The sequence below is a fragment of the Microcaecilia unicolor genome, chromosome 2 (genome assembly GCF_901765095.1).
Source record: "Microcaecilia unicolor chromosome 2, aMicUni1.1, whole genome shotgun sequence".
In the NCBI taxonomy this organism is placed as follows: domain Eukaryota; kingdom Metazoa; phylum Chordata; class Amphibia; order Gymnophiona; family Siphonopidae; genus Microcaecilia; species Microcaecilia unicolor.
Window position 1 is genome coordinate 178,878,203 of NC_044032.1, and position 23,464 is coordinate 178,901,666.

The 23,464-nt window shown below is 46.8% G+C and overlaps 1 protein-coding gene across 1 annotated transcript in view; it reads left to right on the plus strand.

Annotated features, from left to right (window-relative positions):
• The window catches only part of LOC115463217 (peroxisomal multifunctional enzyme type 2-like), a 204,254-nt gene that overhangs the window by 48,786 nt on the left and 132,004 nt on the right, over positions 1 to 23,464 (plus strand). Inside the window, exons 5-8 of the mRNA XM_030193529.1 lie at positions 2,410 to 2,431; positions 2,970 to 3,016; positions 4,472 to 4,556; positions 22,288 to 22,475. Coding sequence (XP_030049389.1) covers positions 2,410 to 2,431; positions 2,970 to 3,016; positions 4,472 to 4,556; positions 22,288 to 22,475 — 342 coding nt within the window. The remainder of the gene's footprint in view (positions 1 to 2,409; positions 2,432 to 2,969; positions 3,017 to 4,471; positions 4,557 to 22,287; positions 22,476 to 23,464) is intronic.

Below are 23,464 nucleotides of genomic sequence, written 5' to 3' on the forward strand. Positions count from 1 at the left end.
ATAGCACCTTTTAAATATATAGGACCTAAGACATTCAAGAGTGTGAAAACCAAGATGAATCTTAAGCTGGAAATAATAAAATCCTGTTAACATCCTCACTGCATAATTCTGAAGCATTTGCAGCCTTTGAATAATTCTTATAGTGTACCAAAACTAAAACCCATGTTAAAAAAATTACTCATTACTAAAATTTTTATGGATATTTTATAGAGTTGGCTAGTGGGATCTGGAGATTTTTGGTTAATTTCTTATACCCATCTCCCTCTCTGAGAAACCTAATGGTAGAGGACTGGACAAGTCATTGGTCTGACCCCTTCCTTGCTGCTTCCTGAAAGTGGGGATTGCCCCCAGTGTGTATATATCCCCTCTTCCCTTCAAGTATCACTTCTCTATCTCTGAATACTTCCGAGCTCCAGTGACATGTCTCTTACTTTAGCAATGCTCACCTGATTTGCATTGTTTGGGAGCTACTGCTCGAAAGGGAGCCTCACTTGAACCTAAAGGTTATCCTTCCTACTGTAACCTTTGAATAGTTCATGTAATGTACCAGGTCACCTAAAGTTAGGTGCCGATTGCACATATAAGTTATAGAATACTGGCACTTAAAGTTTGTAAATGTAACAAAAGTGCTAGGCTTACGCTCAGCACCACTCTATAACTTTAGTGTGTAAATACAAGGAGGATGCACAGGGGGAGGAGCTTAGGTGTGTCTCCCACTTACGCACATAAGCACCAGATTTAGGTGTGCACCTTTATGCCTGCTATTGACACGGTGTAAGTGGGCGTACGCGTACCTCAATGTGAGTGAGTAGCTGCTGATGTAGGCTAGTATTCTGAAATAGAAATTGCATGTATACTTGCAGTTATAGAATAGGCTCATGAACTGCCTAAATTGTAGCGCCCCGTTATAAGAGTTGCCCCCTACAGATATGTTAGTTCTGTTAAACAAAAGGCTCTGGTGGCTGGACAGATCCTGGAGAAAATTGGACTCTTTACAGACTGTGCTGCCTTTTAAGTGGACCAGTATTAGAACTCTCCAAAAGATAATTCCACCAGTCTTTACTTATCTTCTACTGGAGTAGCCCAAACATAACTTGTAAAGGATCATGTTGGCTGTATAAAGTTATTTCACCCTTTCCACTGCAGTTAAGCATCTTTCATTGGAGGAATCAAATCAATTCTTGTATACCGCTAATATTCCCTTTCCAGGGTTCAGTGCGGTTTACATTCTAGGTGTGACAAAAGCCGATATTGTTAGTGTGAGGTATGAGAACAATTAGAGACCATTGGTGTAATGCATGAGACCAAGAACATTATAGGAAAGAATAATAATGGATGAGAGAAGGAAAGGGGTGGCTTCTTGCCATTCCCTGTTTCTGGGGCCTTGCAATGCTTTATTCCTAGCATAAAACAGGCATTGCAATGATATCTCCTTGGATGCAAATTGAAGGGTGAAGGGGACCGTGCCTTTCTTTAAGATAGCCATCAAGTGCTATCGATGTCTATATGTAGTGCTGTTTTCCCCTACATCAGGGGTGGCAAACTGCCTTGACTTTCAGGATATTTGCAGATATTTGGTTTTAGAACCTGGCTTAATAGTCTACATTGGCTATTCTGGAAACCATATCTGTGGGCAGCACCTGAGGTCCAAAGTCCATGAACCCTGCTCTAGGAGCTGTGCGCACCGCTACTATCCTCATAGTGCGAATAAACTGTAAATGGCCAAAGGAAGTCATGCTGCAAGTTCATCAGTAATGCAGTACTGTTACAGGACCATCAGGTCTTCCTCATTCTGAATTACCGTAGATGAGCAAGTGGGATTTTGAAAAAATATTATTTTTCTAATGCAATACTGTTTATCATGTCTGAATAAATAGTTTCAAACAGAGAAAAGAGTGGGATGTTTGACCACGGAAAAACAAATCCTGGAGACAAAAATGTTAAAAAACTTCTTTATTATTAAAAAAGACTCGACACAACTGTTGTGTTTCGGCCGTCAGGCCTGCCTCAGGAGTCTATAAAAAACATGCATATATAAATAAATAGTCGTTAAGCAATGATAATAAATAATGACAGAAAAGAATTATATATAGCTCATATTGAAACTTAATCATAAAACCACACAAATACATATATATGTATGTCATATCATTAAAAAATGATAATAAAGTACACACAAATGAATAATAATAATAACCATATGTTAAAGAAAATCAAGAAAAATATAGACAGTACCATTAAGTTTTTATACATTTTTGTCTCCAGGATTTGTTTTTCCGTGGTCAAACATCCCTCTCTTTTCTCTGTTTGTGTCTTCTCGTGGGGCGTTCGAGTTCTCCGCTTATCAGCGGCACTTTTTTTGAATAAATAGTTTTACTGGTTCATTTGCATCTGCATCTCCTTTTTCAGATATCATTATCAACAATGCTGGGTGAGTAAATCTGAATATTATGGCCTTTTTTTTTTTGCTCTATACATTGAGTTTACATGTATCTGGTTAATATACAGCCGATGGCAGTCCACGTTTCTTTAAATGACTGCTGCTGTTTAATTTAGACCTGGCCATATTCAAGCATTCAAGCACCGGCACTCAATATCTGTGTCTTTAGCAGTGCCTGAAGGTTCTGCGAGTACGGCCGATACTTGGTGCCGTACCGGCATAGCTAAGTGGGCAAAATCAGGATTGCTTTTGTTGGTTTTATTTGCCCAATTAGCTACGTGGCCACTGACACTGAATATCACCAGCACCAGCATAACTCTCGGCCTCTCTCCATCTCCACTCTTGGACCGTCCAACACTACTTGGCAAGTGCCACAGTAGTCGCACCAGATTTTCAGTGGCACTGTGCAGTTGCGGTGTAACCTGCTCACTTCAATTTTAAACAGGTATGAGCTGCTCTGCCTGGTTAAGTCATTCTGCATATCGGATCTTGTTGCTTAATATTCATTTTCTTTTCATTTTTATTGCAGAATTTTGAGAGACCGTTCCTTTGCTAGGATCAGTGATTCAGATTGGGGTGAGATCTTGCTTTCATAATACACTGATACATCTTGTGTATGTTCCATGTAGATTTAGAGTCCAGTTACTGAAAGGATGGGAATTGAGACATCCAGGTTGGTACATGCACAATTCCCACTGTATTCTACAAAGGCTCTGCCTAATGCAGTCTCCTTGTAAAATACTTGTAAAGACGTGCAGTGTTTCTCTATGTTCCGCAGGAGTAGTGATTTCTAAAATAGTGCTGCTTCACCCTGTGTGTGCATGGGAGCAGCTCTTTAAATTCAACAACTTCTGATCTGCACACACAACCCGATACCTTCCGCCAGCTGCACAGATCATCCCTTCTCCCCTGAAATTATTGTGTGGCATCGACAACCCCACACCTCTGATCCCATCCTGACCTTGCCAGAGCCCCTGATATCTAGTGGGAACTGGAGCAAATGCCTCACTCCAGTTCTCACTACATCCTGTAAGCCTGTGGATGAGATTTGTGGTGGTGTGGAGGGAGGGTTGTCAATTTCACAGGGTGGTGATAGGAGGGGTCATTAGGGGGAGGGCCAAGGATGTTTGGGGAGGAGGGGAGGGGCTGCTCTTAGCCTTTGCAGCTGCCCCTTTGGGCAGGCATTGTGTGCTTTGGAAAAGCTCTAAATGCCGATGCCTAACATGTTCTTTATCATTGTGTGCTTCCCTTACAAAATGGGAGTGCATATTGATACTGGCCCATGCAAAGCACTCCCTCTCTTCCCCTTATTATGCCCCCTTGCCATTTAGACATGGTATGGATCCCCACAAGTAAATAGCAGCTTTCTAGAATTACGGTTAATAGCTGTAGTACAATCTACCTATGTAGAAGGTATTTATATGTGGGGGTCTTTCTAAAATGGCCTCAGGCTGAAAATGAAACTGCCCAGCTAGTTCCTTAAGAATCCAGAAGTGGCAAGCCCCTCTCCCCAAACAATAAAACACCAGAGGGATCTCTACCCCAATCTTTTTTTTTTTTTTTTGATCACAAGTGGTAATAAAAACAGTATACCAGTATGGCAAACAAATAAAACCATGACAGAGGACCTGACACGGCCATATTGTGGCAAACGCCTGCACCAAGGGATGGCTAGTTCAGATCATGAATGTTTGCTGGGGAAACAAAAAAGCTTGGGTATTGCAATAAACCAAATCACTACTGCTGTCATTGATCACTTAAGTTTGGCTTATACAGTTGGTCTTCACTCCTAGTCCTTGAGGGCTGCTGACGAGTCAGGTTTTCAGGCTGTCTCTATGAAGGATATTTACATGCTTACTAGCTCCACTGTAAGCAAATTGTTTTTGTATATTCATTAGGGATAGCCTGAAAACCTGACCTGTTGGCAGTTCTTGAGGACTGAGTGAAGGCCAAGGTGTTAAGCGGTTAGCTACTGTTGGGAATATAGCAAAACACGAAACGCCACACTATCTTCAATTCATGTTTTCCCAGATATAATCCATAAAGTTCATTTGATGGGATCATTTAAGGTCACCAGAGCTGCATGGAACTATATGAAGAACCAGAAATTTGGAAGGTAAGATCTTAGTCTGTCTGCATTCATTTTATGCCTTGTTGAACTACATTTGATTTCTCTCGGGAGCAATGTCTCCAAATGGATTAGTTTTGCACATGCCATGGCAGTAGTGAATCTCGTGAATAGGCAATTTATTCTTTGTAGGTGATCCAGTGATCAGTCATTCTTTCTTCAATTATCAACTTAGTAAAACAAAGGCACAATGACCCTCTTCATAAAGAAGGGAATGGGAAGCTAGTCTATTTCTTATGAAGAACTTCTATTTTGTTTCAACTGTAGCAAATGCTGTAAGAATAGTTATGGGGGACAAAGGTGTGTTTTGTTTATAAAGGGGAGTCTAGGGATCTGTGTAGATTTTAGGTTCATAAATATGAGTCTTGATTCTAGTATCGTACTGCCTAATTTACTATGTAATCCATGTTCAATATATGATTCCAATTGTATGTTCTCCCTTTTTTTACCTGATTGTTCATTATATCATCCATGTTTCTATATATATTACCAATTGTATCTGTACTCTGAAATGGCATAAATCTTGATGGAAAATTGTAAGCCACATTGAGCCTGCAAATAGGTGGGAAAATGTAGGATACAAATGCAACAAATAAAATTAAATATATATCCCTTCTTCCTTGGTTTACTGTACTTGGAAGCTGCTGACAAGGCCATGATGTTCCAGGATAATCAGGTTGTTATCAGAATTGAAGTCAATGCAGGACTCTTGGAGACACTGTGGCTGGTCAACATGTACTTGTTTATTTTACTCCAAGGACAGAAAGTACATCAGCAGTATAGATACAGCTTCTGATTTCTCTATAAAAAGGAGCCTTTATCAGAGCAAAAGGCAACTGTGCCAAGATCTTCTCTGAGGAGCAGACCTGCTTTGGAGAGACTGATCATCTGAGGGACACGCTGATATCTGAAGGATGGCATTAATGTTCTGGGGTTAGAGTGACTCTTTGTACTTCAGAGTCTAGTTAGGGATTTGTGGGCATTTACTCTAAGCTATTTTTGTAATGGGAATGTCTTTGTCTTTTATTCATGTCTTTCTTATTTGCTGCTATTGTAAATAAAATAATACCCTATTTTTAATCATATTTGGGTGTGGAATTAGTTCTTTCTATTATCTTGGCACAGTGGGCTTGGATCTAAGGGTGCGGAGAATACATTTGCACCCGACACCTGACTTACTAACGCTAGTCTTGTTTGGGACCCATTTCTTTCAGAATTTACATTTAGTGTCAGTAACACCCCAAAAAGAGTGTATCTGTATTGTTCCCACAGCACATACTATAGCAGGACGTGTTTATCCACTCCTACCCTAGCTAAGATAATTTTTAAGCAGCATTCTGATTTCATGTGCAATTTTCTTTAAATTAGTCCCCTTAGTGTCTAGCTCCGAAACATTCCCTATGAGTGGGCATATGTCCTCCTACCAGCAGATGGTGTGATCTAAGAATTAACTGTGAAGTGGCTGTACTTGGTGCTGTGCAGACCTGAACTCCTCAGTATTTCTCAAACTCCTCAGCAGATGGTAAGTAGATGCTGTGGGTCCTGAATTCTGTATTCCATTAAAAAAAACAAAAACATTTGGCTGGGACAATTTTGCTCTCTGTTTCAGTCTTCTCTTTTCTGAACAACAGATTGTGAAGCTTGTTCCGTAAAACAAAACAGAAAAACGCAGATTTCCATTGTAACAGCAAGGCGTAGTTCATTTTGAACTACAGCAAGCACTGTCCATTCCATCAGTCAGCTGGCAGGCTGTGTTGCCTGCAGCGCTTCACTTGGTGCCTGAACTGCCTTGTGTACTGACTTCCCTGTCTGCAGTAGGGGCCCCACATTTTTCAGGGTAGTCCCCCGGGGGTGCACACTCTGAGGTATAGGTCCCTGCCCCCCCTTTGAGTTTCCCTCTGCCCTCTCTCCCCTCTATTTAGAGAGGGGTTCCTTCAGGCGTGCCTAAGTGGAACCAGAGCTTCGCTTGGTGCTCGAACTGCCTTGTGTACTGCCTTCCCTGCCTGCAGTAGGCGACCTGCATTATTCAGGTTAGTCCTCTGGGGGTGCACACTCTGCGGTGCGGGTCCCTCCCCCTTTGAGATTCCCTCGGTCCCCTCTCCCCCCTATTTAGAGAGGGGTTCCTTCAGGCGTGCCTAAGTGGAACCAGAGCTTCTTACTGTTACAAACCCCCCACCACCACCAAAAAAAACAAACAAACAAAAACTGAGAAGAGCACAACAGTTATCGATACACTCTGCCAGCTCCTGTTCTTCAAGTTCTCCAGTGTTCAGTTTCTCCGCCTGCGTTTGGCACTCGGAGGAGGTCAGTGGCTGGGTTCCCACCTTTTTACCATGGTGGCTCCAGTTTCAAAGCCGCGCTGAGTTCTAGCGCTGGTTACTGGTCTTTGCCGTGTCTGCAAGGAGGCGTCGGCTGGGGAACCCTTGTCTATTGAAGCACTGGGTCTTTTGGGATTGGGTTTGGCTGTGACTGCAGAGTGTTTGGAAGGCCAGGAGGAGGCCGCTCGAGGCATAGCAGAACTATTGGTTTTGTTGGGCTCTTCTCAGTCTTTGGTGGCAGGGCCAGTTAGGCCGACAGAGCCCCCCCCCCCCCCCCAGTTGCAGGCTGGAAGGGGTTAGCCCCCTCTTTCTCTCCCGATTTTATTTTGTTGTTGGCATCAGACCTATTGCTTGAAGCGATGTCTGCCAGTCTTCTCACCCCAGGAGCAGTGGGAGTCTCAGGAGGCACGGGGCTTTCTGAGGTGAACTGGCCATGGCAGTCTCTGGAGCTGGAGGCATCTAAAGTGCATCTTAGCCAATTACCAGATCGTGAGAAGCTGTTCAAAGACTTGGGGGAGTCTAAGGTGCTGTGTTTGCTCAAGTCTCGGGTATGTTCCACCTTCTTGGGAAGCTCCTGTGGCCATTCTAGGTACGCCCAGCGGGCTTGCCTTCCTAGTTTCTCAGGTGCCTTACAGGAGTGGTTTTGGTCCCGAGCTCGGTCCTTTCAGGGAGGGTGTCGCAGAGGCCGCAATAGAGCCCAGGGGTCCTCAGACTCCAGCTGTTCTGCCCAATGAAGTTTTGGGGGCCCAGCCTCCAATTGGAGGGTGCCTACAGCTTTTCCAGTGGGCCTTGGATCTTCTGCGGGTTGGCTACCTTTTGGAATTTCATTGCTCCCTTCTGGATCAGTTCATGCTATTGCCTTGTGGCATGCTGCAGAGTTGTCTTCTACACCAGGCAATGTGAACCGAGCCGAGCCAATCAATAATAGTTTGAAGCAGAAATCAATACAGCAGAACTGAAAACTCCAGATCTAAGAATGAACGTAAGGATAAACAAACAAACAGGAATGGGTGTACATACAGTACTGTACTGCATAAATCTCATTGTACACAAGAATTGTACCATGGTTTGCATGCTGCAAGAGCACGGTCTCAGATCAAAAGTGGTTCCCTGGCAGGAAAAACAGGCTCTCGGGTCACACAGTGCAACATGTCAGGTCCAAAAAGTTCTGCAAAAGTCTTGTATTAAAAAAAAAAAATGGTTCCCTGGTAGGAAAAGCGAGGTCTCGACTCAACTTTCTTTAGCATTTTCTTTCTGCAAACGTTTCTGCTTTATAGCCAAAACAACTTTTTTCCTCTCTTGGCTGACCAAAAATTGCTGCCGTGCTCTAAAAGCAAGGTCTCAACTTAAAACTTCAACGGTTCCCTCACCACTGGACTCTTTACAGACTGTGCTGCCTTTTAAGTGAACCAGTATTAGAACTCTCCAAAAGATAATTCCGCCAATCTTTACATATCTTCTACTGGAGTAGCCCAAACATAACTTGTAAAGGATCATGTTGGCTGTATAAAGTTATTTCACCCTTTCCACTGCAGTTAAGCACCTGTCATTGGAGGAATCAAATCAATTCTTGTATACTGCTAATATTCCCTTTCCAGGGTTCAGTGTGGTTTGCATTCTAGGTGTGACAAAAGCCGATATTGTTAGTGTGAGGTATGAGAACAATTAGAGACCATTGGTGTAATGCATGCGACCAAGAACATTATAGGAAAGAATGCTGCTGTGCTGTAAAAGCAAGGTCTCTGCTTAAAACTTCAACTGAAGAGTAGCCGCGAGCTTCTTAATGGCGATGAGTGCACTGAGTATCAGCTGCAAAGCATGGTTCCTTTGCAGAGAAGCACGGTCTCAGATTAAACATGGCTTCCTTGCAGCATGTGAAGTCGGAAAACAGGAAGAGAAGCCGTGCAGTTCTTAATGGAAACCTGATGACGTCACCAGGGGTCTGTCAGATACACCGGATGGTTGGATTAGCGAAGGATGGATAATCAAGACTATACCGTATATGTAACTGCTTTGATGGTCTGGCCCTAAGCGGGTAATTAAATATAACCTTGAATCTTGAAGTTCTGTCACTGACCTTTTCCTTCATAACAGCTCTACTGACCAGAATATTCTTTAGTTGGTCTCTCAAAAAAAAACAAACAAACTCATTTTTATTAAAGTTTTATAAACCAAAAGTACAAAATCGTATGAGTACACATAAACAACAATAAAATAAAACATTCCTAACTGTCCCTACAAGCGATTAGGAGAGAATCCAAAAAGCAAACTACCATCTACTAAACTGGAAAGGTGGTGCCTAGGTCCAAGTATCAGCATTGCAATGTATTTAACAGTTCACTGCTTAATCTAGCTGTCAGAGTCTAAGAATGGAGTCCACACTTTAATAAAGTGAATGATCTTTTTTCAAGTAGTTTGCGTAACTGAGAGGTGCTCCATCCAGAGCAAATTATGCATTTGGTTCCTCCAGAGTGATGGGGGAAGGAGGCTCAGGTTGAATGCACTGCAACAAAATGCTACATTTTCCCATCAAGCAACATTTCCTCATGAATAACACCTGCTCCTCACTGGGCAAGTCCAAGTCATCTAAAGGAATAATTTAAATATCCAGCTCTGATCAGGTTCCAGTGTTTTGTCAGGGGAGTCACCCCTCAAGTGTGTGGCTCTTGCAGGAACTTTTTAAGAATCTACATCTGTCCTCTTGTTGCAGATTCGGCCACTAGTGCTTCAGCATGGTTTTTTTTTTTTTTTTTAACTTTTTGTTTTGTTGAATATATATCCTCTCTCATTTTGCAGAAGCACTCTGAACAGGCAACTTTCTGTGAATAACAGCACTAATCTTAGGCAACACTGCAAAGCACATTTCTAAACTTTTCTGGTTGTGTTTCATTTATGCCAGGTTTTCTTGTATGTTCATCTCCTTCTGGGACAGAATCGTACTAGACTGTTCCAAAATAAAATAGCAAATTCTTAATAAATCTGGTCATAGAAAGTTCTAGGAATGTGAAACATAGTCAAATGGTGTCTAAATCACCATTTCCATTATGACTAAACCATGCCCTTTCTTAAGAAATTGCTTGCACTACTGTTGCTGAAATTGTCTCCAGACTCAAACAATTGAGAACAAGCTGTTGTCATAACCCTGTCTCACATAATGAAAGAAGCTGAATCCAGCCCACTTGCCAAGTTCCTTGGTGGCTTCACAAATTCAGATACCTATCCTTTTCCCTCAGGGAAGCTAGACATGTATTAGAGCTCCAGCAGGCTTTGCATGACCTTCCTGTGATCACTTTTAAGAGAAGCGGAGTTTATGGTCTATAAAATATAAGCATAGAAAATAGGGATGGGCATTTAGTGCACTATTTGATTAATTTTTAATTTTGTTTTTTAACTATGATTAATTTTTGTAATCCTGATCAAAAAATGTTAACTCCCCTCTGTTGCCCAGCACTGCTTCCCCTGCCTATCTTATTTCACCTTGGCATAATAGCAGAGGGAGGGCATCAGCATTATTTGCAAGTAGCACGTGGGAATCGCTGCCGTAGACCCTGCGAAGAACCAGATAAATATTTATTAAATGTTTATTTATTTGTTACATTTGTATCCCCCATTTTCCCACCTATTTGCAGGCTCAAAAATATATGTGCAGGATAATCAGCCACACTGAACATTTGTTCAAAAGGATGTTTAGGTGAACGTTAAAAAAAAAAAAATTGAAAAGCATGTGCCCAAAATATATGCCATAATTAAGCGTGATTAAACGTGCAATTAACATTTTTAATTGCATGATTAAGCGCAATTAAAGTATTTAATCATTGCCCAACCCTAATTGTAAACTTGCATCTTATTTGTGCTACACTGCTCTTACTTGATATTTAGTTTAGTTTATGCTGTTGTAAACTTTGCCCTTTTTTTTATTTGTTACATTTGTACCCCACATTTTCCCACCTATTTGCAGGCTCAATTTTATTTATTGTAAGCCACATTGAACTCTAGTATGTGGGGTATAAATGAAACAGGTGGGAAATCAGGAGACGAAAGGCAAACTTTGGTTCCAAACAAGGCAACTTTATTGCTAGCAAGTGAACAGCACCGAGTAGTCTCGGGACACTGTGTGTCATAAATCATCTGACACTTACATTTATACTTCCCTACTGGGCCTGCGCATTTGGCCCCTTACACATCACAACTGGCATGCGCAGTAAACTTTTGTAGTTCTTACAGTACAAAATTGTAGTCCCAGTACATACTCACGTCATAACACTGAAATGATACTGGCAAGAAAAACGAAACTTAGCAGCTTATTCTTCACACACACACAATGCTCCTTTCTAGCACAGGAGATAAGGTTCGGCTCAGGAATGCAGGGGGTGTCAGCACCCTCCAAGGTCGCGTTGCTACATGCAAGCTAGTCTTGTACAGGCCTTGCAAACTACTGTTACAAGCTATATGTCTAATAGTCCTGCATTCTGTCCTTTACATTAGTAAACAACAACCTTCTTGGTTAGTAAACAGTAAAACTGGATAAGGCACAAATGTCCAAGGCACAAATGTCCAGTGCAGTAATAAGGTGTGGCTAAACAGCCAAAAGCAGAGGTAGAGTGCATAAGTATACGTCCATCAGTAGGCACAAAACATGAGGTTGTCCTGTTGTTCAGCAGTATTCGGGTAGTGTTCGGCGTTCCACTCCTTCATTCCCCCCTTTTGATACTTGAACATCCATCTAGGTGGAGAGTATCACCATGAACCGCACCTCCATGAATCCTGAAAAGGAAAGAGAGGACAAGGATAGTCAGCGAGGGAGGCAACAAGCGAGCCCTAAGCCCTTGCGCAGCCGTTGGTTGCTTCGCCGGGGTTGAGACGGAGGGTCCCTAGAGGAGTCCCCCCCCCTTTGTAGCCGGTCTTATGCTGACACAAGGGTACTGGCCCATTAAGTGACTCAGGAGGTGAAAGGTGCACGTCAGCCACAAGGTGCTTCATTGTCAGCTTCATCAGACTGGGGAATGGGAGAGTACATCTGGAGAGCCATAAGTTGGGCAGCAGCACGGCGGTCAGCGATGCTTTCCATGGTGGAGCGGAGACACCTGAAAACTAAGGGAAGAGATAAAGGAATTAGTAAACAGGACAATAGAAACAAGGCCGCCCATGACAAGGAGGCCTTGCAGGCTTCCGGAGGTTGGCAACCAGCTAGTTAAGGAGGAGGTCCAGTCCCACGCGCTGTTCCAGGTCTGGACTGGGACGTGGGCTAATTTGACCATCCGGTCAGTTATCTCCTTGATGACATGGCTCTGGTCATCAATCTGTAAGCAGCAATTACTGAGGTTAAACTTGCCACACACCCCGCCCTCCTGGGCTAGGAGGTAGTCTAGAGCCAAGCGATTTTGGTAAACTGCGGTAATGAGCTTAGTGTTTTGTCGGGCTAGGATATTGAGGGCAAAGGCCGAATCGTTAGTAAGGATTTCGAGCACGGCCTGTAGGCGAATAATGCGATTCAGCATATAGATAGGGGTGCGGTACCCGTATGTACCATCTTCAGCCCATGTGGCCGGTCCATAGTAATGAATGATGCGTTCTGGCGGCCACTCGTTGTCTTTCCAGTCTCCAATTTGAACTTTGGGCTTGGTGTCCAGAAAGGACCGTTTACGTCTGGCAGGGTTACCTGGCCCTTTTTCCACGTATAGGGGGATACCCAAAGTTTCGCCAATTCGCAGGGGCAGAAGGAAAAAGCTAGGTCGAACAGTGCCCAAGAGACAGGTACCGTACCAGCGGGCCGGGAGTTGTTCGTAGGCCCTGCGCCCGCAGATATAGTAGTAGCCCCCCGGGGCTACCCACTTGAGGGAGGCGTTTCCTCCGTATGTCCATGTTGTGTTCAAGGTGGGTTCTGTCCAGATAGGTTCCGGGGCGGGCAGGTTATCCGTTTGCCACCAGGTCGTCCGGCTTCCATTATACTGAAGAACCCCCGTGCAAGCAGAATCTCCCACTGGTACAGAGTACCGCTTCGATGGCGCTCGACTAGCGCAGAGGGTACCTATGATATTTGTTCTCAAGGCCCATTCTTACGGCTTCGGTCGCTGGGGAAAGGTAATGTTAGTGGTGTTAAGTGCATCCCATGTTTGCTGTCGGATCTCTCTCGCTTCCCAGGGCCATTGTTCACCCATGTCGGTGCCTCCACAGACGAAACAGTTGGCAATTCCCAGGGAGAGGGCAATGTTCTCTGCCAAGTTAAGGAACATATTCCGGGCTTCTGGGGAGATGGGGAACTTTGTCTCGGTCTGTTCAGCACGAGCAATTTCATCGAATACTTCTTGGTAGCCGACGACAGTAGTCTGGTAGTGCGTAGGAGGCTTTGTTTCGAGGCTCTGATATATGGTAATATATGTCAAGGGATCCATTCCTCCACCGTCAATGCCAAGGCCCCACGTCCCTCTCCAAGGCATGTCGTGTCCTCGAATGGGCCAGTCTAGGGACACATAGTTACCAGAACCTCGACGAAACTCGCCCAGGCCGGTGCATCCGGCATATCCTCCTCCCGTATAAGCACATACTCGGTCCCAGCCCGAGGCTCGAGTGTCGCCGGCGCATGGGAGCCAAACCCACGGGGAGCAGCATCTCATGTCTGGACTAAAAGGGCAGACATACTTGTGGTCGTTCACATATGCCTGACGCCAACTCTGGCTACCACATTTGCGAGACCAAGGGTGTTTGTCCATGGCGGCACAGACGTCGAAGGTTAGGGTTGCTATAGTTTGGATGCCACCAACGAGGATGCGAGTGGAATTTACGTAATATAGAATGCCATCGCCCTCGACTCCCGGGGGCCCGGCCACATACGCAGGGAGTCCTACGCTGAGGGTGACATTGTAGTATCTTGGCTTGGTAGGGCTATGGCAGATAGTGAGATTGCCTTGGAGGCATCTGTGGAACTGTTGGAGGCCATTCGGGGTAATGAGGGCACAAGTCGGGAGAAGCTGGCAACCGCCTTCTGGGGGCTGCGTCTGGTGGATGAGGGTGGTAACCAGGTGATACCCTCCCTCTATACGATGGCGCACCAGGCGCAAACATTCGGTGCAATTCTTGCTCAGGGTGGTAGGATAGCTCGGGACTGCACACAGGAGAAGGAAGATGTTCAGCATTATAGATTTGGTGGGAGGTATCCGAGCTTTTGCAGCAAGAAGATAATGAGGCCCACGATGAAGGCTGCGATAAACAGGGAGCCAAAAACGCAGTGGGTCCAGAAGCTGAGTTCCTGTTGCTGGGCAGGCATGAATCTGGTGGTTCACGTCTTTCTTAAGGTCAGCCGTAATGGAGCGTCTGGATGGTGATGAGCAGTCCAACGCTTCGGGGTGCTGTTGGTGGGAGCGGCAGGTTTCAGTCGGGTCCAATGTATCCACACCGAGCTTCCTGCAATTTTAACAGCGGTTGGGGTCGTTAGGAGAACAAGGGAGGGCCCCTTCCACTTGGGCTTTAGACAGTCAGATTCATCCCACTCTTTTACCCAGACCTCATCTCCTACCCTGAACCGATGTGTGGGATTGGTGAGAACCAAGGGAGCTACTCTTTCAGTGTACTGCTGGATGTCTTGCACTACCTCGTGTAATGCTTTCATCTGTCTCACTAAGGAACTCTCGCCCTGTATCTGCAAGGAGTCGGGAAAAGAGGGTAGTGGTGGTGGCCTAGCATACATCATCTCGTAAGGAGTAAGGCCAGTAGCCTTGGGGGTACACCTAAGATGTAGCAAGGCCAGTGGGAGCAGATCGGGCCATTTGGCCTTGGCTTCTTGGCATAGCTTGGCTAGCTGGTTCTTCAGGGAACGGTTAGCTCTCTCCACTATTCCACTGCTTTGGGGTCTCCAGGCACAATGTAACTTCCAATCGAGGCCTAGTCTCGTACTGAGCTGTTGAGTTACTTCACTGGCAAAGGCAGGACCGTTGTCGGAGTTTATCTGCTTGGGGAGACCGTATCTGGGTAAGATTTGATGAAGCAGTAGGGAGGTGACTTCTTTAGCCATTTCCGTTCTAGTGGGCTGGGCTTCAATCCATCCGGTGTAGGTACACACGGCGACAAGGATAGCTTTGTAGCCCCGGGCCGGGGGCATGTGTGTAAAGTCAATCTGGCAGACTTGGAAGGGGCTAGTGCCTCGGAGAACATGTCCTGGCGTAGGACCGGGCCCCGTTCGAGGGTTGTTCCGGGCACAAGTGGCGCATCGGCTGGAAGCATTTTTGGTCCACAGGGACAGTTTGTTGATGTAGTAAGTTTTCTCGAGTAGGCGCCCCAGAGCGTCCCTGCCCAGGTGGGTGCGGTCGTGAGCCTCCTTGGCTACCGTCCAGGCCAGGGCTTCGGGTATCCATATGCGCCCATCCTGTAGTACCCACCAGCCATTGCGTGACTCCAGGCCCTCTTGCCGGGCCCACTCAGCCTCCTGTGGGGCATAGATAGGGGTCTCTGTGGGGAGGTGAACGACGAGTACAGGGTCAGATGAGTGAGTAGAGCAAGGGAGCAGACTTGCCCTTTTTGCGGCATCGTCCGCTCGTTGGTTACCGCGGGCAATAGGGTCCGTCCGGCCGGTGTGGGCCCTGCAATGCATTACGGCTACTTTCTTAGGCTTCCACACCGACTCGAGCAGTTGGCAAATCTCAGTGGCATTCGCGAGTCCTTTTCCTTCAGCTGTCAGAAATCCCCTCTCCTTGTACAAGGCTCCATGCACCTGGAGGGTGAGGAAAGCGTATTTGGAGTCAGTGTAAATGTTAACAACTTTTCCTTCAGCCCACAGGAGGGCTTTGGTGAGGGCGATCAGCTCCGCTTTCTGGGCTGACGTTCCGGGCGGCAGGGCCATAGCCTCGATCACGTGGTCCTCAGATACAACAGCATAGCCAGCTCTTCGACTTCCCTCTATTACTTGGCTACTTCCATCGGTGAACAGGGTGATGCCCCCTTGCCAGGGTTGGTCCTTGAGATCAGGTCTGCTAGAATGCACTGTGGCCATTACCTCCTCACAGTCGTGTAATGGCGGTTCAGGGGCCGGGAGGAGGGTGGCAGGATTGAGGTTGGTCGTGTCCAGGATCCGCACTTCCGGATTTTCGCACAGGAGGGCTTGGTATTTAACCAACCGGGAGTTGGTCATCCATCTAGGTCCGTGGCTCTCGAGTAGGCCGCGGATGGTGTGGGGTGTGGTCACAAAAAGTGTTTGGCCAAACGTGAGTTTGTTGGCCTCATGTATCAGCAGACAGGCCGCTGCGATGCTTCGGAGACAGCCCGGCCATCCTCGTGCCACGTTGTCCATTCCCTTGGAGAGATATGCTACAGGGCGTTGCCAGGTGCCGACCAGTTGGGTGAGGACTCCAAGTGCCAGTCCCTTCTTTTCGTCGACGAACAAGTGGAACGGCTTAGTCACATCTGGCAGTCCGAGCGCTGGTGGGGCCACTAGGGCCTCCTTGAGGTCCTGAAGGGCTTTCAGTTCGTTTTTCTCCCACTGGAGGTTCTGGCCCTCGAGTTCAGGTCCTTTTAGCTTGGCGTACAGATCATGGGTCAGAACAGCGAAGTTGATGATCCATATCCGGCAGTATCCAGCGGCTCCGAGGAGTGCTCGCAATTCCTTCTTATTCACAGGGGTGGGTTGGCTGCGGATAGCTTGGGTTCGGGGGGTACCGAGCCTTCGGGTTCCTTCTCGGAGGCGAAACCCCAGATACTCGACTTCGATCTCGCATATCTGGGCCTTTTTGCGACTGGCCCGGTACCCCTGGGCTTCCAGGGTTTTCAAGAGGTAAAAAGTAGCTTCTGCACAGTCCGTGTACGTTTCCCGGGCCACCAACAGGTCATCCACGTATTGGACGACCGGCCCGTACTCGTCTTGGTACGTTTTCAGGTCCTGGGCAAGCTGGTCACCAAAGAGGGTGGGGGAGTTCTTGAACCCCTGAGGAAGCCGGGTCCATGTATATTGCTGCTTGGTTCCCGTCTGTAAGTCTTCCCACGTGAAGGCAAACAACTTCTGGCTGTCGGCAGCAAGGGGGATGGAGAAGAAGGCGTCCTTCAGATCAATGACACTATACCACTTGGTCTGGGATGGCACTTGGGCTAAGATGGAGTAGGGGTTTGGTACGAGGGCGACTATGTCGGCTACCTGGTTGTTGACTTTCCTCAAGTCCTGGACGGGTCTGTATTCGGATGTTCCTGGCTTCTTAACGGGCAACAATGGGGTATTCCACGCGGATCTGATCGGTTTAAGGACCCCTTGTTGGAGGAGTTTCTGTAGATGAGTTTGCATACTATGCCGGGCTGCATAGGGGATGTGGTATTGTCCTTGGTTGACAACTTGAGCATTTGGTTTGAGTTCAATCCAGATGGGGATAGCGTTAACGGCCAGTCCTCCGGGGTTCACTTCTGCCCATACACCAAGCACTTCATCCATTATGGCTCGCCTCTGCTGGGCAAAAGTGGTATCCTGGTCGTAACGGCAGCTGCCAGGCCCTACGGTTGGGGGGGCGTGTAGTCTCCATTCTTCCCTTACCGGGCAGAGAAGTGTCACTGGCCGATCTTCAAAGCGAGCTTCCACTTCACCCGTGGTCTTGAACTTCAAGGTGGCCTGGAGCTTACAGAGTAGGTCTCGACCAATCAAGGGGACTGGACATCCAGGGATGTGTATGAACTGATGAGACACCATTGTCCCTCCGATCTGGACTTGGCGTTCCTTGAGGAGGGGGGCTGCAAGGGATTTCCCGGAGGCTCCCACAATTGGTATAGTTTCTTTCGTGGCTGGGGCTATGGCGGTGGTGATAACAGATCGTTGGGCCCCCGTGTCTAGTAAGGCCTTCATAGACTCTGTCCCCACCCGAATTTCCACCAGAGGGTCAGTGGGGACTCTGCCCTCCCGGTCTCTTCATGCGGTACTGTCTCGGGTAGCCTCCATAGCCATCTGCCATGCCCTCCGGTCATCCCGTCCTCTATCTCTTCGGCCCCTTCCCCGGCCTCGCCTGGGGGCCCCTGCGCGGTCGCCCGTCTCCTCCTCTCTCTGTCGGTCCCATGGTTCATCTTCTCTCGGGCTGTCCCGTATCTCCTCTGGACAATCAGCCCACCAGTGTCCTTCTTGTCGACAATTTGCACACTGGTTATGTCCTATGGGGGACCGCGTTCCTCTTGTCCTTCTGCCCCTCCCCTTTGGTCTAGACCTCATCCGTTCTTCCAGCACCGTGGCCAACACATCTGCCTTCTCCCGCATCCGCCTGGTCGATTCCTTTCGGGCCTCCGTCTTCTCTTCCTGGTCGCGATGTCCGAATACGCGATCCGCTATAGCTTTCAGTTGGCTGAGGCTCATCCCTTCGAACCCCTCCGTTCTCTGTAGCTTTCTTCGTATATCCGGTGCCGACTGGCTAACAAAACTCATAACTACGGTTGGGAGGTTCCTGGGGTCTTCGGGGTTTATCGGGCTGTGCCTCCTAAATGCCTCCATAAGCCGTTCCAGAAAATCCCCCGGACTCTCATCCTTTTGTTGGACTACACTGTGAATTTTCCCCATATTGGTAACCTTCTGTTTCCCCTTCTTTAAGGCGGCCAGGTACGCCTGCTGGTATCGGCGGATAAGGGTTTGGCCTTCAGCGGTTCGGTAGTCCCACGCAGGAGCGGCGAGGGGCGCCTCCGTCTCTATTAGATTCTGTAAGTTGGCATGGGTGGGGTTCGCATCCCGGACAGCTTGCTCCATATTTTGTTGTAAAAGGCGGCGTTCTTCAGTAGTCAGGATGTGGGCGCTCAACTGCCTAAGGTCCCCCCAAGTCGGATTATAACTGTATATAATGCCTTCCACCAGCTCCACCAACTGCTCGGGTTTCTGGTCGTAGGACGGCCCATGCAATTTCCAGTTATACAGGTCGGCACTTGAGAAGGGAACGTGGCTATAAACTGTTGATTCAATGGGCTGGCCCCCCCCTTCCGCCGGGTTAGGGGTATAGGTGGTGGATTGTCGAACTGGGAATAGGTTAGTGGCTCCCTCTTTCCTGCTCGAAGGGAGGGCGTTGCGCGGACTCGATTGGGGGAACCGAGTAATGTTCTTCACAACCCGTTTACTCTTCCGTATGGTTGCGGGGCCCGGTGACTCAGGTGAGTCTGGACGGGACGTCTCTCCAGCCTCCGACTCTGACCCGGAAGCCTCAGCGTTATCCGGGCCCTCCTCCAGGCTCGCGATGTCGGGGTATATCGGGGCATACGGCGGTGGCGCGATGTCGTCTTCGTATGCTTCCGCCGTAGCAAGAATCGGGGCCTTCGGAGGCTTCTTTTTGGGCAAACCCTGAACTTTCCCTAGGGTTTCCTTTGGGGGTTTCATTCTAGGAAGTGTGTTGGTCGTACTGGGCGTAGCTCCTACCTTACCAATGGTAGCAGGGGGCGTGGTCTCAGTGGCTTCAGCGCTAGGGGCGGTAGGCCGTATGGGGGCGGGCCCTGCGGCCTTCTGAACGGCAGCGGTTGCCGAGCTTTGGAGGGTGAAGGCATGGGTCGGCAGGGCCTTAAGTTTAGTTTTCCGGCCCTTTCTCTGCTTTACCACCATGAGGGCGGCCTTTTCTACCTTCCGTTGGGCCCAAGCCGGCGGGTCCCGGACTACATCCAACCACGCTTCTATGTATGGGATGTCCTCGGGACAGCCTGGGTTTCCCTCAACTATAACAATATTCATGACCGCCGCCACTTTTTCATACTCGAATGACCCTCCCGGGGGCCATCCGGCAATTCCTAGCCCTGGCCACATAAATTGACATCTCTGTATCATCCCGGCCCTGCTACATTTATCTTGGTCGAACACTTCGCTAAAGTGTTCCGTCATTAAGTCTAACGGTGAAGACCCACCCCCGCCCATCCTAACCTGAGTGCCAAAGGACAGGTGACGGACAAAGGGGGAAGGGGCGGTGGAGGAGTAAGGGGTCTCGTTCCACCAGACACAAAAGGGTCAACACTCGGCCTGACCAGGACGCGGTCGCCCGGCCTGGAACTGCAAGCCCATTCACACACTTTCATACGCCACAAGAAACCCTCCCGTTCGCCGCTCGGTTTCGTCGCCGGAGCCTAGTGAGTTTCGGGACCTAGTCGGATACCAATAGTCCGTATTAGTCACTGGCTAAAAGAGGGTGATCACGCCTCTTCTTCGGTCCTTACTGGGCCGGTCACTACGTAGAGTATACTCGCCTGTCCGCCGGGGTCGCAGGCTGCGCCGTCGTACGCTTCTTTCTGAAATAGAAAAGGTGCCTTGCTGGAACCACACAGCCCCTCTACAGTCAGGCGGAGTTGATCGACCCCCCTCCGGGAGATGGACGCTGAAATCAGCGGTGGCCACTCACCAGCTTCTCGGGTGGGGATCGACAACCCGACCCGACCACAGTGGGGGAGGGGAAGAATATAATCCGATTCCCCTTTCTACTTCTGTCCCATCTGGGTCGCCAATGAAACAGGTGGGAAATCAGGAGACGAAAGGCAAACTTTGGTTCCAAACAAGGCAACTTTATTGCTAGCAAGTGAACAGCACCGAGTAGTCTCGGGACACTGTGTGTCATAAATCATCTGACACTTACATTTATACTTCCCTACTGGGCCTGCGCATTTGGCCCCTTACACATCACAACTGGCATGCGCAGTAAACTTTTGTAGTTCTTACAGTACAAAATTGTAGTCCCAGTACATACTCACGTCATAACACTGAAATGATACTGGCAAGAAAAACGAAACTTAGCAGCTTATTCTTCACACACACACAATGCTCCTTTCTAGCACAGGAGATAAGGTTCGGCTCAGGAATGCAGGGGGTGTCAGCACCCTCCAAGGTCGCGTTGCTACATGCAAGCTAGTCTTGTACAGGCCTTGCAAACTACTGTTACAAGCTATATGTCTAATAGTCCTGCATTCTGTCCTTTACATTAGTAAACAACAACCTTCTTGGTTAGTAAACAGTAAAACTGGATAAGGCACAAATGTCCAAGGCACAAATGTCCAGTGCAGTAATAAGGTGTGGCTAAACAGCCAAAAGCAGAGGTAGAGTGCATAAGTATACGTCCATCAGTAGGCACAAAACATGAGGTTGTCCTGTTGTTCAGCAGTATTCGGGTAGTGTTCGGCGTTCCACTCCTTCATAAATGTTAAAACAAATAAATAATGATGGAAGATAAAGGCCATTCGGTCTATTCAGTGCCCACTATTTTTTACCTTAAGATTTTGAGACAGTAATGTGTGTTTATTTTGTCACATCTGGACTACGTTTGATAAGCAAGGTTGCCTAAGAAGAAGCTGAAGCTCTTGCAGCATGTCCAGAATGCGGTGGCAAGTTAGTAGTGGTAGTGGATTTTAGAGATCATGCTTCACGAATTTTAAGTTTGCTGCATTGTTCAAATTGTTAATGCAGGGTTTTGAGACTTCTCACCAGATAGACTCAAGTTTGTAACCAAGCTGCAAAGCTATGTGCCTTCTCGGGCACTATATGTTCACAAGAAAATAAGTTGGTTGTCCTTTCTGTAGTCTAGGGCTTGGACCATAACTTTTCTTATGCTAGTCTGTTTTTGTGGAATAAATTGCTAGGTTCTCTGTATACAGTTATGAATCTATTGGGTTTTATGTGAGCATTAGAACTCATTTTTTATTTCCAAAGTAATTGAGTTTTAATGGGATTAGTTGTATAGTTTGCAGTTTTCCTCACTGAGGCTTGGTATGCGTGAAGATTGTGTGACTTGTTTTGTTTTATTATATATGAATGGGGAATTTTCAAGTTAAATATCCAAATAAATGAAATAAAACACATTAAATTGAGTCTCTTTTTTGAGGAGAGGGAATGATCTTATTCTCTAGAGCTTCTGTTCCATCTGACCCATTTTCAAACTCTTTGCCAGCTTTTCCCCATATATCAAGTTTCATCCCATTGCATTATATTTTTGGAAAGTTATTTTGCTCCCTAGATTGACAAATTATTTTCAACTTGTTTTGAAGATTCTTTTCAATTTATGTTATGGTGAAGGATGGTGTATGGAGAGGAGATGGGATACTACAATAGGAAAGAGCTGGCAAAAAAGAGTAGGTGGAGGAAATGGGAGGGAGAGGCAATAGGAAGAAGAAGGAAGGGGAACGAGGTAAGGTAATAAGGGAAAGAGGGAGGGGGTCTAGGCCTAGTTCTTTTGGCTGCAGTAGGACATTGTCTGAGAATTAGGGAGAGGGAAGGGGATGCGAGAGAAAAGAGACAAGGCTCGTAGGGAAGGAGAATGAAAAAGACCTGGAGACTCTTAAGACTGCATCATTTTCATCTTCTATAAATTTTTTTAAAGATGGGATATAGTAGGTATGCTATGAAAACTACTAGAGAAGTCACATTCTAGCTTCTCTATAATTCTGCTTGTGTTTGAAGAGTGGTGAAGATGAAAAATGTTCTCTTTTTTTTTTCCCCCAAGAATTATTATGACGTCTTCAGCAGCAGGAATATATGGCAACTTTGGGCAAGCAAACTACAGTGCTGCCAAACTTGGCCTTGTAGGCCTTTCCAATACTCTTGCCATTGAAGGTGGGAAGTACAACATCTACTGTAATGCTATTGCACCCACTGCAGGCTCCAGACTGACTCAGACAGTCATGCCAGAAGGTGAGTGACCCAAATTGTGGTAAGCCTTTCATTTGAGATTTCAGACGGCTACTTGTGAAGAACCATGAGGGGGTCTTAGTGTAAGTGTAGAAGCATTTGTTACTACAGTGTTTAGGCCCCTTCAGTATTACAGCATAACTGCCAGTTTCCATTCAGAAACCAGAGGTCAGGCTGGGAACTGAGCTCTAACTTAGCTGCAGATTGATTCATCACATTGGCCTTCATAGCATCAGTTGCAGATAATGCAAAATGCATGTCTTCCTGTCTTAATGTTGCCTGGGCCTGAATCAATTCGGGTTCTGAGCACTTAAGAGTAATTTTCTAAGTGTTTGCCTAACTTCTGCAGCAAATATATGAGAGAGGTTTTTTTTTTTTGTTTGTTTCTTTTTCCCCAAAGGAAAAGTGTATTCATACTTTGTCCTTGAAAACTATCCCATGGAACGTTTGTGATAACATTTGCATCAGCTATTCAGTATGCACAAAATCCCTGGCTTACTTTATAAAATATGTGCTTATACACATAAAATATCTGTGAAAATGTTAACCCCTCCCAATCCCTCTCTCCTGGGAGACCATAGCAATTGAAGGAATTCTCCTATGCAGGCTCCACCTTTCTCTCTAATAACCCAATGCCGATCTTGAAGTTCTATACACGAGTTCATAATTCTTCTTAAAAGAACAGTCCAATAATAGAATATGAATTCTGTACCTGCCTGACAACCCTCCTGCTTCCTACATTGTAATCTATTACATTCCACTCTGGTGGCACTTAATAGATTGCAGAGAGATTTGCCAGTACTTCTTTATCGGGTTGTAAAAGAAGCTCTAGAACACTAATTAGTGGTATCATCAGGAATAGGTAGTTAATAGCGGGGAGAATATTTAGTTTGTTTGGTGCCGTTCCCAATCACAAGATCTGTCTTGGCAACCAAACCCTTGCAGTGGCTTAGCCACAGGTGGGCTTGGGTGGGCCAGGGCCCACCCATTTA